Raw genomic sequence first — 14,630 nt, 5'->3', positions numbered from 1 at the left:
GCATGGAGTGAGGGCCTCGAGGAACCTCCTAGAGAGTCTGCAAGCACTTCTCCTACCCACTGGCCCCTCTGGCACCTAAGGGGTGCCAGACCTGCCCCAAGTCCCAGCTGAGGGAGTCCCTGCCTGGCCACCCTGAGGAGGGGTTGCTGCCAGCCTGCTGGTCGTCCTCCCAGTGCTCCCCAGCAGCCCCCTGACAGCAGCCGCATCAGCTCTGCCAGTGGCTGGGTGACAGGCCCAACCCCAGGGACCCCAGACCAATCTTGGGCTCACTGCGCTCCCTGGACGCACCTCATACAAGAGGTCAAGGCCAGCAGGCCCCCCCACCTCCAGCCAGGGCACCCCAGGCACAGCACACACTGCCTGGCCTGAGAAAGGGTGAGCTCTCTCCTACCATGGGCACAGGGTCACTGCCTCTGGTCAGGCACAGGCCAGGGCAGGGCCACCGAGCTGTTGGACCTTGGGAAAGGGGGCCGTGGGGACCCTTCAGACACGGTCCAAGGGCACACACTCCACCTGCCTCCCCGCACTTTCTGGAACCCCTGATCCTCCCCACAGGGTGGCACAGAGGATGTGGCTATGGGTTAAATGCAGAGGGAATATGATGGGAGTGGGGGGCTGCTTATCCCAGAATCCTAGGGGAGACAGGCCAGCTAGCTCCTGTTCTCACCACCCAGGAGAGGAAATGATGACCTCTGACCTCTGTGAACCCCCTCTGGGGCTGCAGCTCTCTGACTGGGCTGGGGGCTCGGAGGACCCTGGCTGATCACAAATGCTGCCGTGAGTGCAGCCTTCGGGCCCCAGGTGCCACAGTGTCACCTCTCAGGGACCATGCACAAAGGAACAGAGAGGACACAGAGCCAACACATTTCCAGGGATGGAGAAGGCCATGGGGAAAGGCCAGTCTGGGCAGGGGGTCTGCGGTCACTCTGTGCAGCTCAAGGGTCCCTGAGCGGGACAGGGTGGAAGAGAGGGGTGGGGAGGCCTTCTGCTTCCTGGGCTTCTTCCCTCTGCTAGCCACAGAGGTGTCTACATCCCCAAAATTACGCTGGCCCCCTTAGCTCCGCTCGCAGGCCCCGGGCCCCAGGAAGGCCTGCTTCTCCCACCCCCATCAGCAGACCACCTGGGCAGAGCTTCCCCTGAGCCTGGCTGTGTCCTGCCAGCCACAGCAGTGCCCACCGCACGCACCCCTGCCTGCCAGCACTTGGAGAGGCTGGCCCGAGGCCAGAAGCGGCACCTGCATCCCCAGGAGACATGCCAGCCCCTTCTCTGCGCAATGTCCACCCAGCACCCAAAAGGCAGGGCCCCTGTTGTGCCGTCCACACCCAACTAGAGAACGTGGCCTCTGGACCCGGGCTCTGGGGGCACAGTCTCAGCTTAGACATCCATCCCCAACCAGGGCAGGAAAGTTTGCAGGGGGCGGCCCCCAGATCCCTCAGCCGGCACCTGCAGCCTCCAAGAGAGCCCAGGACCTTTCCCATACCATCCTACACCCATACCCCGGCCCGACCCCTCCAAGATCAGGGCCGAGGTCTGGACCTCAGAAGCAGCTCGACCCACCAGGCGGCGGCGGAGGCCGGCACGAGGGGAGCCGCTCGCGCCCCCTCCTCGCTGGGGCCCGGACCCGCCGCCCAGGGCAGCGGCGCCCCCGCGCGTTCACGGAGCCCCGGGCGCAGCAACAGGAGCGGCGCGGCACCTACTGTGCTTCCGCGGGGCGGCTCCCGCGTCCATTGTCTCCGAAACGGCGGCGGCGGCGGGGGGCCGCGGCAGTCCGGGCTGGGGCGCTGTCAGCGGCCGGCTTAGGGCTCGGGCTGGGGCTGGGGCTCAGGCTCGGGCGGCATCGCCCCGCCGACTCGGAAGCCCGCGGCGGGCTGTGCGCGCGGCGGGCTCGGCGCGCTGACACTGCGCCCCGTGGAGGCGCCGCGCGCGGAAAGCGCTGTCACTCGTGCCTCCCGCACCACACCCCCTGCCCGCCCCGCGCGGGGAGGGGGCCGGGGGCGCGGGCTCGCGGCCGGCGCAGAGCTACGGGCGCCGCCGGCCGTGGAGCCGGAGCGCAGAGCGCGGGGCGCCGGGCGCATAGTGGGGCCAACCCGCCGGCCCCGCGCTGGCCCGGCCAAAGTATAATACATTCCGGGCAAGGATGCGCCCGCAGCCTCCCCGCCCCGCCCCCACGTCCCCCCTCCGGGCCTCGGGTAGGCCCGGGCCGCGGGACCGGGAGGGGGGCGGGGCCGAGAACCGCTTCCCCATCGAGAGGCAGCGCACTTGTGGAGCCAGCCGGCAGTCGGGCGTGTGCCAGGCGTTGCCTTCCCACCACACTCCCATCCACCGCCACCCTGGTGCTTGAAGCAGGGACCTGGGCCACCCCTCACCCAAGGCATAAGGTGGCACGTGCAGAAACCTGCAAGAGTGCCTGGAGCTGGTGGGGGAGGGGTGGCAGCCCAGCCCCAGAGCGGTTCCTGGGCAGGACACCAGGCACCCCCACCCCTCAGCTCACACCAGGGGGCCGAGGGCCCTGAGTCGGAGGAGGGGCGCTTAGCTGCACTGTCTTGGAAACTGGGACACTCCCCCCTTCCCCCCCGCAGTCAGGAGAGGGCCTGGACACCACAGGCAGCAGTGGGAACTGCCCACTGCCTGCCGGCCACAAAGGGCAGCACTCCCTAGCAGCTGCCCCAGCACACTCCATGTCAAAGATCCAGGTCCTTGGGGGCCCCCTAAGCAGTGACGCACAGGCTCTGGACCCTGGTCTCTCCTTCGTGGCACCTCCCAGCCAGATCAGGCTTCCTGAAAGCCCCCAACTGCCCCTTTCTACTGCAGTGGAGGAGGTAGGGACAGGCCGGTCAGAGAACAGGTCCAACCAGGCACCCGTGTCCAGAGAGGCCAAGATCCCGCCTGCCAGCCCTGGTCTGGTAATGAGACAAGATGCAGGCTCGGGTCCCAGCTCCCCACAGACCCATGCAGATGTAACCTCAGCTCAACCCCTCCCCTCTCTGGGCCTCAGTTTCCCTGAATATAAGACCCGTTGGTCTCTAAGGTTCTTTATAGACTGCTGCAGCCTGGAGGCCCAACTTTCTCCAGGCTGCATGGTAGGTGCCATGATGTGCCACAGACCGTGGGGTGGGCCTCAAGATCCCTCCCAGGCAGGGCCTCGCAGACCCCCGAGAGATAGCATGCTGGCACCGGCCAGGGCCAGCCTATCTCCCCAGGGTTTCTGCTTTCCCAGTGCACTGGACAAGGGCTGAACTCCTGCTCCCAGCTCCCCCTGCACACCCGCACTAGGAGCTGCAACCAGGCAAGTGCTTGGGGTGCTTATCTAGCCAAGGCTGACCTAGCTCTGGCAGCCTCTGCTCAGGCTCTCCCAGGCATCAGGCTCTCCCACTGGGCTGCAAACTGAAGACAAAGACCGCCCCCCCCCAACACTTCCAGTCAGAGAGATACCTCCAGAGCTACAGAGGCAGCAGTCAGGTCATGCCCGCACCCCCCACAGGGATGCACCCTCCATGCCCAGGGGATACAACTGAGAGCCCAGGACCCAGGGACAGAGAAACACGGAGACACCCAGACACGCAGAAACCAAGGGTAACGATGAGACAGGGAAACTGGGCTTGCTCCCACAGGAAGCCAAAACTTAAATGCAAATTGGAAGCCTTGAAAGAAGTCTCCATCCTGAGCCAGAGACTCCAAGAATCCCCAAAGAGGACCACAGAAGCTCTGGGACTCAGGGCCTCCAAGCAAGGAGGCTGCACAAAGCACAGGCTGTCTGTGTGTGGACGCACCTGCCGCATACAGTGTGCGGGGTCTGTGTGGACACTCCTACTGCACTCGGAGTGTGCTGTCTGTGTGGACATGCCCTCCAGATCCTCTGGGGGCAGCCTCAGCAGCCAGGATGGACAGCCTGCTCGCCCCTCACCCACCTGTGCCCCCACTGAGATCCCCCCTGGCCACCCTTCCTTACCCATGTGTCCCTGGCTGGCTGCTATGCAGGCCTCCCCATCACCTCCTCTGGCCTCAGGGCCTCCCTCCAAGGCACCCTACCCCTGCTTCTCCTACACGGGCCTGAGCGGCCTGCTCTGGCTCCAAACCCTCAGGGACTTTGCTCTCCTGTCACTCAACACAGACCGCTCAGCCTGGTGCCCAGGGGGCCCCACCCACTGGCCTCCACCCCTCCCACTTGGCTCCCAAGGCCCGGAGTGAGACCCCTCCTCCAGGAAGCCTTCCCTGGTTCCCTCATCCTCCGGGCTCACTCCCTCTGGGACTACCACACAGAACTTCCCTTGAGATGTCACAGGGGCTTTGCCCTTGTTTCCAGTCTGTCTCCAGCAAGATGATGAGGGCCTTGCAAGCAGGGCACCCTGTGCCCACTGCTCCCCCAAACACACCAGCCTCTCTGGCTGCAGGTGGCCTCAGGCACATCTGCTCTCCAGACTGACCTGCTGCTCCAGGAACCTGGAAATCCCCATAGGCAGCATTGCCTGGCTTTGGGAGAAGCAGGTGGTCCAGGCGAGAGCCCAAGGTCACCCTTGAGGGCAGAGGCCCAGAGACACACACGTAGAGGCAGCGAGAGGCACAGCGCATGCCATGGGCAAAGCAAGGGTGTGCTCACCAGATCAATAAGCGTAATTGGGTGAATGTGCAATTCTCACCCGCTAAATTTAGAAAGTGTTTCAGTTTCCACCAGCATCTGGTCTTAAGACATCTCGTTCTCCATCAGAACTCAAGACAACATGCAGGATCAGAGCCAGCTCATCCATCTCCCGCCTCTACACACAGCGCAGGGGGCAGTCCTGGCCGGGCCAGCGCTGGCCTGGGTGGCAACCAGCCATCTCCATGGGCACCAGAAGCGGAGTGGGTGAGCTGCCCCCAGACCCCCCGGGAACTTTGCTGCCCCAAGATGGTGCTGACTGGGGGGATCTCTGATGGGCTGGAGGTCTCTATAGGCTCTACCAGCCCTTAGGAACCATCGATTCCTGACCCTGCTTTTCCTTGGAGAGGGAGCTGAGGTGCAGGAAGAGGAAGGCACCTGCCCCAGGCCTCCCCTACCAGAGACCAGGTATTTGGCCCCCAAAGCACTTTTTTCATTGGCAAGGGTGGGCACTTCCATCTGGGTCTGGCAGGACAGGGAGGGCGCCTGAGCTGGATCAGGACTCAGGGAACCTGGTCCAAGCCATGTATAATGTGGCCATCCACAGGGCCAGGCCAGCCTGAACCCCTAGGTCGGGCAGCACAGTCCGCATCTGGATGAAGGAGGTAGAGCACATGAGCAACCCCCCCACCGGGGGCTCTCAAGTCCTGGGGCCTACAAGGGAGCTGCCTGTGGACAGGAAGCGTGGGAGGCTGGTGGGCAGGCAGCGTGGGGCAGAGGGCTGCTTCCAGAGCAGGAGCTGGGGTCAGCTGGGGAGAAAACAGTCGGTGGCTGCAGCCCACAGCAGCATGGACGTGAAGGTCCACAGGCCAGGGAGGAGGCGCGGATGGGGCTGGGCTGGGGTGCGGAGGGGAGGACAGAGTCCTTGACCTGCCCAAGCCAGGGGTGGCTGGAGGGGCCCTCTCCTGGCCCCGGGTGGGTAACAGGACAGGGTGGAGAAGCACAGCACCCTCCCCGTCTTCCCTGAAGGCACCCCAACCCACCCTCGGTGCCCACCACTGCCTTCCCACCTAGCTGGGGGTCACTGGCTCAGGAGGGGCAGGGAAGGACATGGGTGACAAGGAGGGAGATGGGTGGGAGAGGGGAGTGTGCCTTAGACAGTGGGGAGGGACAGAAAGAGAGGGTGGCCAGAGCACAGGAGGGTGGTCCTAGCAGAGAGACCCTCCCCAGGACCACCCCAGGGGGGTCTCTAGACCAGGAGACACTGGGGCCTGCCCCTCTTCTTACCCCACGCCCAAGCCCCTGGCCTATTCCACCCACCACTCTTGTGAACCAAATATGGCTCCCATGCAGCAGCCAGCCCATTCATTCATTCCCCCACTTGTTTGTTCCTTCAGTCCTGTAACCACTGACAGACACTCTTTGTGAGTCCCCAGGGTACCCAGTGGGATGACGGGATTCAGTGGGCCCCCATCCCAAGACCCCTGCCCTGGAGGCCTCTGCCCACTGACCAGCATGAGCTAACCAACTCGTCTTGCATCCTGGTTGATGAAAACTGTCACAGCTGACACTAGGCAGCTTCCTGGAGGGAGCACAGCAGGAGGGATCCTTAGAGGGGAGGGGCTGAGCAGAGGGAGAAGGGCTGGGGGTGCGAGATAGGAAAGGGATGCAGGGGCCAGATCACAGAGGGTCTTAGAGACAAAAGTGAGGAGGTATTCTCAGGTCAGGTCCAGAAGATAAGTAAGACAGGTGGTTAGTGGGGAGGGGCCAGGAGAGGGGAGATGAGAGCCTGTGCAACAGGAGGTCTGGCTGCAGGCCTTGTTAGGCAGATGCGGACACCCAGGTAGCTCAGACAGGCAGGGCCATGGGCTTGGAGAAAAGTGTGGGGACCCGAAACATTGAGAGCAGAACTTGGGCTCCTGGACTGTGGGGGGCAGTGCTGTCCTCTCAAACTGAGCTGACATCAAATTCTCATGCTGACAAGTCTGAGATTCGGGCGGAGCTGTCTGACTGGCCTTGGGATGCCCACGGTGCACCCAGCCAGGAGGGGGGCCTGGGCATCTTGAGTGGGGTGACTCCTGGTGGGAGTAGAGAGTAGACCTCAAGTCTCTGGGGTGGGCAACAATGCTCAGAGAGCAGGGGGTCTGAACCAGGCAGAGTGGCACCCTGCTGCTACCCAGGTGCCCCCCTCGTGGCCGGCTGGATGGAAAGCAGACCCCGAAGCTGTCATCCAGGGGCCAGGTCTGGACTACACTCTCCCTCTCCCACTGGCTCAGGTCTGGAGTCCTGTGCCTGCACACGCTGAGGGTTAGCTGTCCCCTGCCCATATGGCTGCCCGGTCCAGTGGGAGGACAGAGGCCCTGGGCACTGGGCTCTGGAGTAGGTCCTGGGAGGGGCCAAGCAGGACTTCATGCCCCTCACCCCCCACCCACCTGAAGGGTGTCCTTCCTGGCCCACCCCTCCTTATCTAGCCAGACTCCGGAGAGATTGGACCAGCCCCCTCACCAGTCCCTGCAGAGAGCTCCCAACCTGCCACCCCTAACACCCCTCACCTCACAAACACATTCATACATCCTCTGGCCTCAGCGAAACCCAAACAACTTCTGCTGAGCTTGCTACTGGCCTGGCTGGCTTCCTCTGGCCAGGATGGTTGGGTACAGTGCTTGGAGAGTGAGCCACCAGCACTGGTCAACTCAGAGGTGTCCTGTGTCTGGTGCATGAGGCCCCCTGCTCCCCTGGCCTCACTCTGGAATCCCCTAAGACCAGGTTTCCTCCCACAGGAAGCAGCTCCCAGGGTCCTAGCTGCAGCCCCTGACTGTCCACTGGCCCCACACACTGGACCAGCTGCTCCGTCTCCTGCTTCTACCTGCCACGGCCCCTTCCCTTCTCCTGATCAGAGTTCAGTGGTCCGGCCCCCTTTCCAAGCTGCCCTGGGGTGCCCGCCCCTCTGTAGACCCGGCAGGATAGTCTGAGGCCATCTGCTTCCCCACCCGCCATCACAGCCAGGTCTCTGTCCCAGGGCCTGGCCCAGCTCTGACTGGGTTTGCTGGGTTTCTGGTGCCTGGGTAGTTGGGAGCTGCAGGGCCCACACTTGTTAGAAGAAATCTCCCCTGTGCAGAAGCTCTGAGCATGGGGGACCCCCCATGCTACCCCAGGTGTGGAGGCTGGGGTATCCCTCTACACCCAGGGCCTGGGCAGATGCCCAGGACCAAAACAACTCATGGCTTCATCCACACAACTAGCCCAGGATTCATGAAGACAAGAAGTGTCAGTGCACGTGGCACCAGGAAGAGGGCCTGCAGGATCAGAGGACATGATCAGAAAGGTTCTGTCCCCCGTCCACCTGGCCAGGAAACCCTGCAGTCAAGGGCTCCTCTAATTGCTTGGGCTGGGCATTTACTAGAGGAAACACCCTCACCACACTCTCCAAGACTGGGGAGTCCAGTTGGCCTGCTCACCCTCTGGGCCACCTGTTAGAAACTGTGTGTAAACGAAGAGTTAATAGGCCACGAGTGAGCACCTGAGGGAAGCGGATGAGCTCATAGTACTTGGACTTTATCGTATCTACTTCATCTACTCACAGGCAGGGTTTGGTTTTGCTTCTCTAAACCAGGCTGCATTCTGGATTCCTGAGGATAAGGACTCTTCATGAGGGGAGCATGCCCATGCCCAGAGGCCCTCAGGGTGTCCAGAGAATGAAGGAGCCCAAAGCTGCTATTGTCCAGGGAGCCACAGTCACTTTGCCCAGATGCGGATGGTCCTGAAGGTGAGTCCATGAGTCCTGCCTCCTCCAAAAAAGCCCATGGCACCGTACCAAGCAAGAAAAGGCAGCTGGGGAGGCCGGAGCAAGTGCACCAGACGCCAAGGCTGCCCAGGAAGCTGAAGGTGGGAGCTTCAAGAGCTTGGATGCCAAGCACACAGCGCCTCCAAGGAAACAACGAGAGGCACAGACTGAGATGCCTGCATAACTGCCAGCGATCACAGGCTCGCTGGGTGCTCGGTACTGGCCGAGGCACCACGTCCACCAGAGTGAGGCAGCCAGGAAAATTCATGCTCTGGAAGAAGATGCGAAGGTTAGAAGGGAGCCGCAGGTCTAGGCTCCCAGGGCGGGGCTCGACAGGAGGGAGCAGGAGAGTGAGGGCCAGAGAGGCACAGGCGGTGACCTGCAGCAGCTGGAGCTGCACATAGAGGGCAGGGGAGGGTGCGCTCTGTGCCTCCAGACCATCTCCAGCAGGCCCCGCCCTCAGCAGGAAAGAGACGCAGCAAGGCCAGCACAGGGGGACCAACTCCCAGGTAAGCAGGCAGTCTAAACACACTTCGAAGCCCCAGGAGTTCACACTCCTGCCGTGTAGACTCAATCCAGTCCCCACCCCCAGCCTCACGGCCCAGAAGCTACAGCCGCCACAGACCCTCTGGCCCCAGGTCAGCAAGGACACCCACTCCACTGCCCCAGCACTGCAAGCCCCAGGGCGGTGGGGGGCCAGACCCACGCCTCGAGCCCCTCCCACAGCACCCCCAGATCCATAACCTCAGGGCAGCTCATTTGCACTCTCCGGCCTGGTGCATGGGATTAAATAACTCTAAATGCTGGAGAAGCTGGGTAGGAGACCACGCTGTGGGGGTGGGGCCTGGCCCCACCCTGTCCACTGGCCCAGGCCGAGTAGGAGCTGGTGCGTGTGGTCTGCTCTGGGCCAAGAGCCCTAGGCCAAGATGAGAGCCACAGAATGTGAGCCACACCAGCCACACGCACTGCCCGGGCTAGAGCAGGGCCTGCCCCTATCGTGGACACCATGGACGCAAGTCCAGTGTGGGTGGCACTGAGTGGGCTCCAAGTGGGTCACTGGCCCCACAGCCCGAGTGACCAGGACTCCAAAGCAACCCCCAGGCCCCCACTTCTGGGGTGCCTCTGCCCCGCCCACCCCACTGGTCCCCACTTGGGGACAGAACTGGCCTGGCCAGGGTAGCCATTGTGGCCCACAGGAGCCCAGACGTGCTTCAGTTCAAGGCAAGAAGGAGCCTCCTGACCGTCCCAGACAGCCTCCAGGACATACTGGCCTGCTTCACCAGCTCTGAGCCTATCTCCCAGCCCATGGGCCTCCTGCCATCCCATGCTCACCAGGGCTGCCTCAGGACCTTCTGGAAGGACTTCCAGGCCAGATCAGGCCCCTGCCCAACCCTGCCAGCCCTGCCCTCAGCCCCACACCCAGCACAGGATCTAGCCTGACGTCAGCATCAGTGAGCCAGGCGTGGGGGAGACAGGAAAGCATGGAGGTGGGGGCTGGGAGCAGGGGGAGGGGCATCAGTCTGAGGGTGGGGCCCCCTTTCCTCAACATCACAGCCCCTCCCAACCGCCAGAACTGCCAGGGGCCCAGAGGCCTCCCCTTCCCTCCGCTCCCTTGTCCAAGCACCCCTTCCCTGGGTGTCCATCCCAGACTGAGGTGAAAGGCAGGCCCTGAGCCCAGGCAGGGGACCGTGTGCCTCCAAGCAGACACCCCCTCAGGCGGAGAAAGCTTGTCTGGGCGCATCCAGGGAATGTGGAGGAATGAGGTGGGCGGCTCCCTTGGGGCCCAGAAGGTGGGGACAGGGAGCATAACGCCCACAGGTGTGCGCACACTCTCAGCTCCGTGTGCTCTGCTGGGGGCATGGCCCCCCAAGAGGAGCAAGCCCTCGTCTGCACGAGCACACACACACACCCCCACACACATGCAGGCACGCCCCACTGAGACACAAATCCGTCATCATGGCCACGGCCCGGTGCTAGCCGGGCACCATGCAGACCCCCACCCAGGACATCCCAGGAGAGTCAGGGTCCCCTGAGCTGCTGTGTCTGCCAAGGAAGCTCCAGGAAGAGGCCCCCGCCCCCCAACAGCAGGCAGAGACAGACACACTGCACAGCAGAGGGCCCAGCCAACCAGCCAGAAATCTGCACCCCAGGGTCTCTCCCTCTGGGTGGGTGAGAGACCGCCCCTGGGCACCAGGCCAACCACATAGCTGAGAAGGAAACACTGCCGAGATGCAGTGTGCCAGGCCCCCGAGTTCTGCTCCCGTGGCCCATCCATCCCCCTCCCAGGTGGGGTCAGCACCCCCTCATCCTGCAGCTCCTGGCTTGGGGCTGGCAGGCCCAGAGCAACGAGGGGCACACACACTGTGGTAACCTCAACTCAGCACAGCATGTGGCCCTTGGGGCAGACAGCATCCAACCACCCTGGGCAGGGAGGGGACAAGCCCCCCACCTCCCTGTAAGTCTGCCACACGGAGCACTGCAGGCATGGTTTGTCTGGCAGGATGTGGAGCCTGGGCGGTCCAGGGAGGAGCAGGACACCGCTGGGCGCCCACCCTCCCCTCAGGCAAGGGCTCACACCTGGCCAGGTCCACCCACACACCTGCACGATTCCGAAAGTTGGAAGTTGAGATGCAGCAGACAGATGTTAGGTGATGGACGTGAGAAGACTGGAGAGCTAGGGTGTGGGGGCAGCTGGAGCCCATAGTTCCCGCTGCATGACCGCACCCAGCTACGCCCATGAGGTCTGTGTACTTTCCAGCCTGGACACTAAACTCCCGTGGCTTTTAAAATCAAGAAGACAGCAGGCCCTTCAACCCACACAACCCACTTCCGAGGCCACAGGTGTCCCAGCCAACAGGCCACAGGACACCAGGGAACGCACACCAAGGGCCAGAACTAGAGGCGCGGCCCATGGTCATAGGAGGCCCAGCCCAGCTGAGGGCCCCCCAAGCTGGCGCAGGGCTCGCAGGGCTCTGACCGAGCCAGACGGAGCCGGAGAGAGAGCTGGCAGCCCCCAAGCTGGCTTCCTAATAAGTCTGCTTGTGCTGCGTCCCCTGTCCCAGAAGAGGTCCCACTCCTGGCAGCCCACAGCACCCCTCACCGTTCCAAAAGAGCAGGCCTGACCCTTTCCTCGGGTGGGACCAGGACATCACACCTGCTGGGTGAGCCCAGAACCACGTCACTGTCGGGCTGGAGACCGCACTCACCCACGGGCACGATGTTGGTGCTCAGGAAAGACCGTCTGCTCTCCAGATCAGGGCCCGGGTCCTCGGGCGAGGGTGCCATCGCAGAGGGACCTTGGCTCTCGGAGGTGGGGCAGCAGGTGAGAGGCGGAGCTGGCCTGGATTACTAGCTGAGGCCGGCCATCTGCAGGAGGCAGGGAGGGGCTGCACTGAGATCCCTCTGCCCGGGGTCCCCCGCCCCTTCCCCTGCCCAGATGGAGTCTGGGCTTGCCCCTCACCACACCTCAAGAGGCAGGGGTCGCGGGGCTGGTGGGGTGAGGCCTGTCCAGCCGTCCAGGTCAATGCTGGGGCAGGAGGGCAGGAGGCGGCTGAAAGGCAGTCCAGCCCTACCCCCTCTCCAGGGCAGGGTGCAGGGCAGCCTGGTGGGAGTCAGGCAGGAGGGCGACCCCACCCCCGCCCCACCCCAGGAGTATCAAGGCTTTGGGGGAGGAGCCGGTACACCCAAGGGCTTCCCAGGGGGGCTCAGTGGTAAGGAATCCACCTGCCAGTGCAGGAGATGCCGGAGACATGGGTTTGATCCCTGGGTGGGGAAGATCCCCTGAAGAAGGAAATAGCAACTCACTCCAGGATGCTTGCCTGCAAAATCCCATGGACAGAGGAGCCTGGCGGGCTACAGTCCACAGGGCCGCACAGAGCCGGACACGACTGAGCACGCACATACACGCACAGGCGCAGCCAGAGGCCGGGACCATATCAGTGGCCTCATCACCCGAGTGTGGCTGCATCGCTCTGCTGGGACTTGTCCCACAGCTCGATAAATTTCAAAGGCAAAACAGGGGGTGTTTTTACAGAAACCAGCCAGCCTCTTCTGCTGTAGATAGTGCTGGATGCCCTGGCCACGCAGGAGCCCCACAGACCACAGGGGGAACCCAAGGCACAGCTGGGCCCCTCTCTGCCCTTTCTCCAGCCCTCAGGTCCCTCTGCACTGTCACCCCCAGGTCTGCGGTCTCAGGCCTTCCCAGCCACCACTCAGTCTGGGCAGTGGCTCAAGGCCATGCTGGCCTCTCAGGCTGCCCCTTGCCCCTGGGCTGGCTGGGCCCAGGCGCCGCCCAGCCTCCTTGCAGCCTCCACAGAGGCTCTGTTGCCCCCGGGCCTCTGTTCAGGCCCCTCTGCTGCTCCCCCCACCTCTCCTGCATCTACCCAGCTCCTCAATTGCCCACCCATATCCTTCCATAGGCTTCCTCAGTGCCCACTCCCTCCTCTGAGCCTCCTCCCCAGGGGCACAGAGGGCCTTGGCCACTGGGCTCTGGAGCCCTCCTCACGTGCACAGGACAGAGCTTCTGAGGCCTGACCCTGGGAGGGACATCGGGACAGCTAGGCTCTCAGACCCTGGGAGCCACGCTCTGCCCAAGGGGAAAAAAAACAGCTGGGGGTGGGGGCAGCACCCCCCAAGGGCCCCTCAGAGCAGCCCTACTTTGTGTCCCTTCTCCGGCCCCCCCGGGAAGAAGGGCCCCTCCTCCACTCCAGCAGGCTTCACCCCTACCCAGGCTCTCCTCTTGCCTCACCCCCATGCCAAATCAGCAGCAGCAACCCCCCCCCAGAATAGGCTGCCACTCCCCAGACTCAACCACCAGGGTCCCCTACCCCAGCCTTGCTCATCCCCTCCCCGCTCCCCCAGGAGTTCGGGGTCCTGCTCGTCCCATGAGCACAGGGGCAATGCCACGCAGCCCTCCGTCCAGCCCAGAGGCCTCGTCCACCCAAGCTGGGCTGGGCCTACCTTCGCCCTTCACAGGTGTACATCCCATCCTGGGCCCCTCTTGACGCAGCCCGGGCCCCCGGCTCACCTGCAGGTAGCTTCTCCGGGGCGACTGGATCCCCACGGCCCCTTGGCCACACAGCCCGAAAGGCAGGCACTGCTCTAGCCGCCGTACCGGCTGCTGCTGGGGATCCAAGCAGGCCTGCGCTTCCTGCCTCGGCAGGAGCCCAGGAGCTGTGCCCGGACACGTCTGCCGGAGCGGGGCCGGGCTAGCACAGCAGAACCTAATTAGGCAGCAGCACCCACTGCGCACCAAGGCGAGGCCGCAGAGGACTGCGAGGTCAGCACCGGCGCCTTGAGCCTTCGCTGCCGGCCCTGCCTGAGACATGCCAGGGCCCTGGTGGTGCCCCTCGTTCCAGCCATCCCAGTCTCCCATGGGGAGGGTCCCCACCTCGGCCCTTCCTCCTTTCACAGGCTGACCCCCAGCTAAGGAGTGGGCACCTCCCAACTCAGGCCTCCAGTCTCTGCCCAGACCCCAGCTCAGTTGCCAGCATCAGGCTGGGAACTGGCCGCTGCCCACGGGTGTGCAGTCAGCCTGACGTCATTAAGAATCAGGCTGAGTGGGTGGGGACGGGGCCACGAGGCCCACTGGACCCCTGCCCCTCAGAGGCCAGCCAGGACAGGGCGGGAGGGTGGGTGCCACTGTTGACGCACCAGGAACAGCTACTTGGCAGCCACTTCAGCCCAGCCTCAAGGCTGGGCATTGGCCACTGTAGGTAGGGGAGTCTGCTGGTCTGGGTGTAGGCATTGCCATCTGTGCATGTGGGCTTGGCTGGCCACCCTCCAGCCTATCTGGGCCTGTGCCCTGACCCCCAGGCTAGGCAGGAATGACCAGGTAACACACCCACACGTCTGGGTCCAGGGGCTTCATGGAGCAGGACCCAAGCCCGGGGACAGGAGGGAAGGGCTTCAGTTGAGGGCAAGTCCTGGGTACAAGCGGGGATCACTCAGCCAGGGCCTGTGTGTGTAGCCTGGGACCCAGCCCCTCTGCCACAGAGAAAACCCCTCCTAGCCTCGAGGGACTGGGGCAGGGGTGCTGGAGGTCACACACTTGGAACAACACATCAGAAGGAAGAAGAGAGACCTCTCAGGGGAGAGACATGCACGGTGAGAGCACAGCGGCAAACGAAGTAGCGGAGATCCGAGGGGCAGCCAGCCAAGGCCATGCCTCTGAGCACTGCTTCCCAAAGTGCAGCCCATGGAACCCCAGGTGCCCAGAACCTTGCAGGGGCCCTCAAGGTCAGAACTGTTCTCATAATTCCCTCTCCTTCC

At 63.6% G+C, this 14,630-nt stretch overlaps 1 protein-coding gene across 1 annotated transcript in view; it reads right to left on the bottom strand.

The window, feature by feature from the left end:
• PLCH2 (phospholipase C eta 2) overlaps positions 1-13,763 on the bottom strand; it is a 65,836-nt gene extending 52,073 nt beyond the window's left edge. The window contains exons 1-2 of the mRNA XM_086342554.1: positions 13,387-13,763; positions 11,567-11,726 (exon numbers count right to left, since the gene is read on the bottom strand). Coding sequence (XP_086198680.1) covers positions 11,567-11,645 — 79 coding nt within the window. The 5' untranslated portion in view covers positions 11,646-11,726; positions 13,387-13,763. The remainder of the gene's footprint in view (positions 1-11,566; positions 11,727-13,386) is intronic.
• Between the last annotated feature and the right edge of the window lie 867 nt (positions 13,764-14,630).

Source organism: Bos grunniens, chromosome 16, assembly GCF_055505025.1.
Source record: "Bos grunniens cultivar Pamir isolate PY7600 chromosome 16, Bosgru_T2T1.0, whole genome shotgun sequence".
Classification (NCBI taxonomy): Eukaryota; Metazoa; Chordata; class Mammalia; order Artiodactyla; family Bovidae; genus Bos; species Bos grunniens.
The sequence above is the reverse complement of the archived record's forward strand: the minus strand, read 5'-3'. Positions and strand labels throughout refer to the sequence as shown.